This window comes from Octopus sinensis, linkage group LG14, assembly GCF_006345805.1.
Source record: "Octopus sinensis linkage group LG14, ASM634580v1, whole genome shotgun sequence".
NCBI lineage: Eukaryota > Metazoa > Mollusca > Cephalopoda > Octopoda > Octopodidae > Octopus > Octopus sinensis.
The window spans coordinates 52,685,242-52,695,241 of record NC_043010.1 but is presented as its reverse complement, the minus strand read 5'-3'; the positions used below and the strand labels follow the sequence as shown (position 1 = coordinate 52,695,241).

The window sequence follows — 10,000 nt, the reverse complement described above, 5'->3', positions numbered from 1 at the left end:
ATCCAGTCTGGAGCGACCTCCTGTTGCTCAGCAGAAAGTGAGTGCAACAGCGAGGCAGAAGCAGAGGCTGAAGTGGAGGCAGAGGCAGGGACAGGAGCAGAAGTCGACGAAGAACATGATGAAATCATGGACATTCCAGAGTCGGTTGAAGGAGAGGAAGAAGACGAAGAGGAGGAGGAAGACGAAGAGGAAGAAGAAGAGGAGGAAGAAGAGGAAATAGAAGACCTGGAAGAGTTGGAAATGGCTGGAGAAGTGGAAGAAGAAGAGGAGGAGGAGGAAGAAGAAGAAGAGGAAGAGGAGGAAGGCGAAGAGGAAGAGGAGGAAGATGAGTGTTGTGTTCTGAGAGGGGCGGATGAAGAGGAGATGGAGGAAGATGAAGAGGAAGAAGAAGATGAGGAAGAAGAGGAAGATGAAGGCGATGGGGGAGATAATGTTGAAAGTGGCTCACAGCGAGTGCAAATGGGATTAGGACTGGGGCATGATGGGAAGGCATATGCTCCGGTTGCCACAAAGGAGAAGCCACCAGTGGTGTCACCCGTGGAGCATCTCCACCACCCGCATCCTCATCATCATCAGCAGCAGCAACAGCACCTCCATGCCTCTGCTCACCATCACCCACACCACCAAGAGCAACAACACCAACACCACCAGCAGCATCACCACCAACAACAGCAGCAGCAACATCATCATCATCAACAACAGCAACATCATCAACTCCAACAACACAACCACCAACACCATCACCACCACAACATCAACAACAATAACAACAGCAACAACAACAGCAGGATTACGACCACCACCCTAGCGGCTGGTGCCATGCCAAGCGACTGCATCTACACGGAGGACAGTCTCATGGCTACGACGGCAGCGACAACGACGTCTTCCTCAACGTCGAGTCCATCGACGGTGGCCGGAGGAGTCATCGGTTTGCCATCCCCTGTCAACGTCCGGTCGCCGCCGCCGTCCCATCATCACCACCATCATCATCACCATCATCATCAACAGCAGCAACAGCAGCACCACCACTCTCCGTTGCCAGCAGCAACGCTCAGCCCGAACGCCGCCTCCAGCAGTGGTGGTGGTGGTGGTGGTGGTGGTGGCGGTGGAGGTGGTGGTGGAGGTGGTGGTGTTGGTGGTGGTGTTGGTGGTGGTGGTGGTGGCGGCGGCGGCAGTGCCGCTGTGGCGAACAGTGGCATCGTCTCGACCACCACCGTCGATATGATGTGCTCGACGACAGGCAGCCTTTCCCCGCACACACACCTCCAGCCACATCCTCATCCCCACCAACACTATAGCAACACTGGTAGCAGTAACAACAACAACAATAATAATCGTCATCATCATCACCACCACCATCAACAACAACAACAACAGCACCAGCATCCATCACTCTCACCGCAACGGCGGCGAGGCCTGACCAACACGAACAACAACAACAACAGCAATAACAATAACACCAGTAACAGCGCTAGCAGCAACAGCAGCAGTGCGGCTGCAGCAGCTGCTGCTGCTGCTGCAGCCGCCGCCGCTGCGATGATGACGATGTCGTCTTCACCATCAGCTTCACTAGCTTCCGCAACACACAACCTCTCCAATACCACCGCCAACAACAATAACAATAGCAACAACAACAGCAGCAGCGAAGTGATGGAAATGCAGATGGGGTCAGCAGGGATGGCCATGGATGGCGTTGTGGGTGTAGGGCTTCACCACCAGCAGCAGCAGCACCAGCAGCAGCAACAAGCAGGCATGGGTGGCGACCCCGATTACATGGTGGTCACCGATTGGGCTACCGCTGGCAGCAACACTACTCCTGTTGCCCCACCCTCAGTATCGTCATGTTCCTCTCCTTGTTCCTCCCCCTCGGTTACCGGTGCGACCCCACCGTCTTCGTCGGTGACCATGACGACGACGGCGGCGGCAGGAGTGGTAGCCACCACCACAGCCCATGCGACGATGGGCAACAGCTCAGTGATAAGCACCCTGGTGCAAGCTCCTGTTAATTCAGCAGTCGGAGTCAGAGTGAGCAGTGACTACGATGTATACAGCGATGACGGCGGCCAAGAACTAATTAATGTTGTCACTGACAGCAACAACAACAGCAACCTCGACATCGCCAACACCAAGAGACTGCCAGATGAGCCCTCTGTCACTACAAGTGGAACACACGACATCGGGTCAGGTGTCATGAAAGGTAAGAATAGAATGCCTCGTTTGTTTATTGATATCATAGTCTTGCTGTTGTTGTTCTATAATGGACCATACTATGCCACATGTTGGTCTCATGCCACATGTAGGTTGCTTCCCAACCACCTGGTTCTGGGTTCAGTCCCACTGTGCGGTATCTTGAGCAGGTGTCGTCCACTATGACTTCAGGCCAACCAAAACCTTGTGAGTGGATTTGGTAGGTGGAAACTGAAAGAAGCCCATTGTATGTGTGTGTGTGTGTGTCTTTGTATCTGTGTTAGTCTCTCCATCACCACTTAACAACTGGTGTTGGTGTGTTTGCATCCCTGTAACTTAGCAGTTCAGCAGAAGAGACCAATAGAATAAGTACAAGGCTTTAAAAAAATATGTACTCGGGTCGATAGATTTGGCTGTGATATAAATTCTTCAAGGCGGTGCCCCAGCATGGCCGCAGCCTAAGAACTAAAACATGTAAGATATGAAAGATGAAAGAAAGGTTGAGTAAAATATCGTTCATCATAGATCTACTGGTTCAATTTATCCTAGGGTTAAATAACAACAACAAGAATGATCATTTCTTGTTTATATGTTACCTGGACTGAAATATTCTATATTTGTATCTCTTTTATATTATTTACAGATAGTAAATGTCCAACTCCAGGCTGTGATGGCATTGGTCATGTTACTGGACTTTATTCTCATCATAGAAGGTACGTACGTAAACAAGCTATAAGAACCACAATTTATTGACAATTCAAGGCACATTTTTTTTTACGTATTTTATACATAAATAATACATCCACACACTCACACACATGCACACAAATACACACACAAACACACATACATATATATTATTATTATTATTATCATCAATGTTCTTTTTCTTTTGTTACAGCTTGTCTGGATGCCCAAGAAAGGACAAGGTATCCCCTGAAGGTAGGTTATCTAGACACCATTAGATTCAGATTCTTAGCAGTGGATTTCAAAGCATTACTTCCTTAATAATTTGTTGTTCCATATATATTCACACACACACACACACACATTAACAGATGAATTGTGTTCTAGTCAGTCTGTAATCTATTATTAGCAATGTATTTTATCTGTTCTTGTCAGGCTGTGAATCACAGATTTGGTGTTCATAATTGACGAAGTGCAAAGACGCAGAAATGCATGCATCCTATCATCCAGGGTTGTCATTTATATCCCAATGTGTACATAACTCGGGACTCTTTCTGCAGCAGAGGGTCTTATCATATCCAAATGCACTTGATTATGTTAAATATGACTTTACATGAATATACACATACATGTGTTTGTCCATCTATCTATATATCTATCTATCTATCTATCTTGCTAGCTAGCTAACTATCCGTATAATATATATATATATATAATGAAGGAAAAGAAGATAAAAGAACCCAGGTGAACACTTTACAAGCATTTTGTAGGTATCAGAACTGACTGACTAAATTGTCTAGTGAAATGAGTGGTGATATAACATCGATAAGAACAGGATGGTGTTGAATTCCTCTGTAGCATTTTAATCAATCGAATATGAAATTGATTAAATCTGCATAAATGTTCCGTTGCAGTGTTTTGATAAATGTTTTTCTGTTTGGAATATATATACCTGATAAATCATGAATAAATCTCTGTTCTTTTGTGTGTGTGTGGTGTGTGTGTGTACAGTATTATAGATCCATTTCAGCTGATCTTACCAATCAGTTTCACACTGGATATTAGATAAGAGAATGTTTAACTAAGACCATGTGCTCTTCAGAGATGGCAGGTATGGAAAAAATATGGCTGCTTAGCTGACTATATATATATATATATATATATATATATATGTGTGTGTGTGTGTGTGTGTATATATTATGTATGTATATATATATATATAACTCTGTATCTCTCACTAAATACATATAAATATAATTCTTTCATTTTATTTCAACCACCAACAGTTCTTGCACTCCAGGACCACATTCTACGATGTCCGACACCAGGTTGTAATGGAAGAGGCCATGTGAACAGTAACAGGAACTCTCATAGAAGGTAAAAAGAAACACTCCTGGAATCTTTTTAACACTTGTGTCACATCAGTTGAACATATAAATATAGCCAATGGCAACCTACCTTGGGAGTGAGTTTATCACTTCATTTAAATATATAACCAATGTTTAGCTAATGTGTGAGGGGTCTCATCACATCTATGAAACATATATCCTATGACATATTACAGGAGGAGCTTTACCACATCAATTAGACCTTTACCCAATGTCACATTGTCATGGGAACCTCAGCACATCTATTTAACATATATGTGTGTGTTCACCAATAAGTTATGATAGGAGGGGCCTTACCAGATCAGTTAAACATATATCCTAAGAGATATCATGGGGGAGGCTTCACCACATCAATTAGATTTTTAACCAATGACACCTTGTCATGGGAGGAGCCTTACTGCATCTATTCATGAGAGGGCTTCACCACATTGATTAATGTTTATATACCAATACTAGCTACCTGGGAAGAGCCTATCGCATCTATTAAGCATAAATCCATCAATGAGCTCCCAAAAGAGGAGCTTCTCCACATCAATTAAACATATATCCAATGATGAGCCAAGGACAGAGCCTTTATGTGATTGATTGACTTCTGAGAAATAGCAGCCAAATCTCCCACTAAGTAAGCATTACCGTTTTGATAAAAGACACATTTCATAATGCAATCTAAAGTTCACTATTCATAGGAAAAATATGGAGTGGCCATTATTGGATTACCTTTAAATATTTATATTGTGTTGAATATTATATATTACTAAAATGATTGCACAATAATGTATATTTTTAAATAATTCCAGACATATGTAACTAAAGGATTTAATCTTTTCTTCTTTTTCATTCTCTTTTTTTTTACAGTTTGTCTGGCTGTCCTATTGCAGCTATGGGCAAAATCATGAACACGCAAAGTAACAAAAAATCAGGTAATACATAACATAAATATATAAACATATAATATACACATACTTGTATATAATTATTCTCCAACAATGAGAATGAGGGCTCAACACCACATTCATATGCAAATATTCTTCATTTGTGGATTAACAAAGCAACCAACGGTTTCATGTAAAGAAATCTTCACAATTGTTCAAGCATGCCACATGGAAGTGTTGGTACTCATCTGGATTTTGTGTTTATATATAGTTATTGATTTTTGTCAGGAAAGAAGTTCCAGCTTCATAGCTGTCATTACTTATCAAAAAAGTAGTGATACATCAGTTTCACACTAAATTGTTCATATATAAATATGAGTGTGGATATATATGTGTGTGTGTGTGTATATGGAACCTGCTGAGGCTCCTAGCCTTGCCAGCTCCTGTCAAACCATTCAACTCATGCTAGCATGGAAAACAGACATTAAATGATTATCATGATAATCATATATACGTGTGTGTGTGAAGAATGGTTGGTGTTAGGAAGAGCATCCAGCTGTAAAAACCATACCAAAACAAGGCAGTGAAGCTCCTGCCAAACCATCCAACCCATGCCAGCATGTAAAGCATTAAATGATGATGATGATATATATGTGTGTGTGTATGTATATATGTATACTCTTTTACTTGTTTCAGTCATTTGACTGCGGCCATGCTGGAGCACCGCCTTTAGTTGAGCAAATCGACCCCGGGACTTATTCTTTGTAAGCCCAATACTTATTCTATTGGTCTCTTTTGCCGAACCGCTAAGTGACGGGGGCGTAAACACACCAGCATCGGTTGTCAAGCAATGCTAGGGGGACAAACACAGACACACAAACATACACACACACATACATATATATATATATATACATATATACGACAGGCTTCTTTCAGTTTCCGTCTACCAAATCCACTGACAAGGCTTTGGTCGGCCCGAGGCTATAGCAGAAGACACTTGCCCAAGATGCCACACAGTGGGACTGAACCCGGAACCATGTGGTTGGTTAGCAAGCTACTTACCACACAGCCACTCCTGCGCCTATATGTATATTTTTATTAATATTTAGCAGAAGCAACAGAGTGACTCAAGAGTTTCATGCGTTTGCACTGTTTGTGTTTGTGTATCTTGTCATCACAGATCATTGCCATTGTTCATTATATTTATAGATTGTTGTTGTTATTGTTGAAAGACTTTATTCAATTCTATTCAATTCTTTTCTTTGTTGCCCACTCAAATTTGTATTTTCCTATTATTAACTTATACATTTTTATTTATTATATATTTTGTTGCTGTCATTGTTGTTATTATTGTTGTTGTTGTTATCCTTATTATTATTATTTTTATCATTATTACTATTATCATTATTATCGTAATATTGTTGTTGATAGTAGTGTTGTTATTGTTGTTTTTGTACCTTTTAATTTATTTGTTGTTGTTGTTGTTGTTATTTTAGCAGTCATAGCTATAATTGTGGTTGGTGCCATGATCTGTTGTGTCTGCTACTACCACCACCACCACCACCATCACCACCACAACCACCATCACCACCACAACCACCACCACCACCATCACAACAACCACAACCTCAACCACCACCATCACCACCACAACCACCACCACCACCATCACAACAACCACAACCTCAACCACCACCACCACCACCACCATCATCACAACTACCATAACTGCTACTACTCCTACTCTTTCTCTTTTTACTCTGTTACTTGTTTCAGTCATTTGACTGCAGTCATGCTGGGGCACCGCCTTTAATTGAGCAACTCGACCCTGGGACTTATTCTTTTGTAAGCCCAGTACTTATTCTATCGGTCTCTTTTGCCGAACCGCTAAGTAACGAGGACATAAACACACCAGCATCGGTTGTCAAGCAATGCTAGGGGGACAAACACAGACACACAAACACACACACGCATATATATATATATATATAAACATATATACGACGGGCTTCTTTCAGTTTCCATCTACCAAATCCACTCACAAGGCTTTGGTCGGCCCAAGGCTATAGTAGAATACACTCGCCCAAGGTGCCACGCAGTGGGACTGAACCCGGAACCATGTGGCTGGTAATCAAGCTACTTACTACACAGTCACTCCTGCGCCTAGTATTTCATTCATTGCTGCTCATGGTGCTGTTGCTGCATTGCAAACCAATCATCATTTAACATTGGTTTCCCATGCTGGCATGGGTTGGAAGGTTTGATAGAAGCTGGCAAGCCAGAGAGCTACACCAAGCTTCGATTGTCTGTTTTTGGCATGGTTTTCTGTGGCTGGATGCCCTTCCTAATGTCAGCCACTTTACAGAGTACACTGTACTTAATGTGGCACTAACATGGGTACTTTTTACATGGTACCAGCACCAGTGCTTTATTCATCGCCCCAACACAGGTGCTTTTTACATGGCACTAACTAACCAATAACTATATATAAATGCATTATCAAAATATCACTGCATGGCATCTTGGACAAGTGTTTTCTAATATAGCCTTGGGCCAACAAAAGCCTTGTGATTGGATTTGGTAGTTGGAAACTGAAAGAAACCTGCCGTATATAAGTGTGTGTGTGTGTGTGTGTGTGAATCAAAACAGTTTGATTAAAATTCGTTGGTATTCTTGAGTTTCAAGAGTGATGTTAGTCGTCGGTCATTTTGAATTTGAATTCAAATTCAAAAGGACTGATGACTAGCATCACACTCGAGACTCAAGAGTTTAGATCCATACATGTAACTCCCAATAAATTGGTTGAGTGCCCTTCTTTTATTTGTTCACTCACTTATATACATACATACATATATATATATAGAGAGAGAGAGAGATTCAGATGAATTAGGTACTTAGGTTGAGGCACTAGAATTTAGTACGGTATTATCCATACAATTTCAAAATAAAATGATTAAAATCAAAATAAGCAACAAGGATATCCAGAGGTAATGCAGTACGATCGCTTCACGCAACTCCATTTAATTGAACAATGCAACCATTACATCAATTTAAATGCAGAGCAATCCTCAGCTGCACAAAGAATTTAATTTAATTAAAACAGATGGAGACAGTATAATTTTGCCTAAAATCACCAAGAAGTTAAGGAGATAGACAAAGAACATTGTTACCCTTTCTTCCACTTAGCAAACATATTCCCTCAAATCACATGCAGATGATCTTGAGAAAGAAAACACATTAGTTAATGTAGTCCTAGGTATGCAAAATTCTGATGTGATGGTCATAGTTAGATTGCTTTTGATCTGCCTGCGCCATCTGGACTGATATGAAGCTAAACAGCCTCAACAACAATAACACCTAAATACAGTTTGTTAGTTTTATGATCATCTTTATTTTTTTATATATTTTTTTGTTGCTGTAGTTGCTGTTGTTGTTTTGGTTTTGTTTTTTGTTGTTTTTCTTTGTTTTATCGTTTTTTGTTTTTGGCAATTAGGCCTTCACCTTGTGCTCATTCCAAAGTATGATGACCCTTCTAAGGCCGTGCTTGCTGCCTGCACTGAGACTGACCTGCTCCGATTGGCTGCACAAGAGGTCAAGTCGGGTCTGTAAAGTAAAACTACTTCATTTCACTTTCATTTGCTTCCTGTTTCTCATCACTAATCTTTCTGTTTGCCCATCCATCCATCCATCTATCTATTCATCCATCCTTCTATTCATTGCTCTATGCATCTGTTTATCTAACCATCCATTCTTCTATTTATGTATCTGTCTAACTCTCAATATATTTATCTAATTTTTCATCTGTCTATCTAACTATCATCTATTTGTCTAACCATCCATTCACTATCTCTCAGTTTGTCTATCTAATCATCCATCCATCTATCTATCTATCTATCTATCTATCTATCTATCCATCTATCTATGAGCATGAACTTGGTATCATGTTACATATGTTTCTGTATTTGGTAATTAATTAATTAATGATGTCACACAATAAAATGCAATTCATACATGCACTTATAAGTGCAATTTACATAATCCTACCAAACACATTGTTGGACAGGGTCAAAATAACAAACAAGCAATCATCGGATATAAACAACCAAGAGATACAAGGTCATATGTAAATCTAGTCATATATATTTTATTTCATTTTCCTCTGTATCTCCATTGATCTCCTCTTCATTTCTTTCTTCCTTTCATCTAACTCGAACTGCCTTCTAACTTTATAACCTCATCTGACCTATTGTATTTATCATGACCTTCGTAACTCACCTGTTTTTTACCTAACCTATTTTATCAGCTTCACATCTCATCTGCCCCTCATTAAATTCTAACTTCATCTTAAGTTTACAATCTTCTCTTAAAAGTGATATCCTATCTTAACCATGTAATCATGTATTATTAACCATTTATATGTATTTTCCTAAGATTTCATATCTGCTAATATTATCTCCTGGCTAACATGTGGTTTTTGTCTTTGCTTGGTAACATTATATTTTCTTATCTTCACCTTTCATCCTAACTTTCATGTCCTGTTTTACTCTTTCCGTATTATCCTAGCTTTATGATTTTAACCTTAACCCTTTAGCATTCAGATTACTCCATTAAATATAATCCTTATTTATTCACATTATTTTGAATTAAGCCTGCATTATCTCATAGCTTCAAGACTTCAATGATATAATTCCTTATTTTTATTTCTTTATTGCCCACAAGGGGCTAAACATAGAGGGGACAAACAAGGACAAAGGGATTTAGTCGATTACATTGAAGCCAGTGCGTAACTGGTACTTATTTGATCAACCCAGAAAAGATGAAAAGCAAAGTCGACCTCGGTGGAATTTGAACTCAGAATGTAGC

General features: G+C 40.3%; 1 protein-coding gene across 11 annotated transcripts in view; it reads left to right on the top strand.

Moving 5' to 3' along the window:
- Nucleotides 1–10,000, top strand: part of LOC115219354 (filaggrin) — a 255,873-nt gene that overhangs the window by 152,551 nt on the left and 93,322 nt on the right. For 9 of the 11 annotated variants that reach the window (XR_005001934.1, XR_005001933.1, XR_005001932.1 and 6 more), the window contains exons 8-13: nt 1–2,197; nt 2,831–2,900; nt 3,089–3,129; nt 4,161–4,251; nt 5,118–5,182; nt 8,631–8,738. The exon at nt 1–2,197 is cut by the window's left edge and continues 1,957 nt beyond it. Coding sequence is in view for 8 of the 11 variants with exons in the window: in XM_036509043.1 (XP_036364936.1) it covers nt 1–2,197; nt 2,831–2,900; nt 3,089–3,129; nt 4,161–4,251; nt 5,118–5,182; nt 8,631–8,738 (2,572 nt within the window). In the remaining 3 variants the exon portion in view is untranslated. The remainder of the gene's footprint in view (nt 2,198–2,830; nt 2,901–3,088; nt 3,130–4,160; nt 4,252–5,117; nt 5,183–8,630; nt 8,739–10,000) is intronic. The other 2 variants (XM_036509048.1, XM_036509046.1) reach the window with 1 other exon arrangement.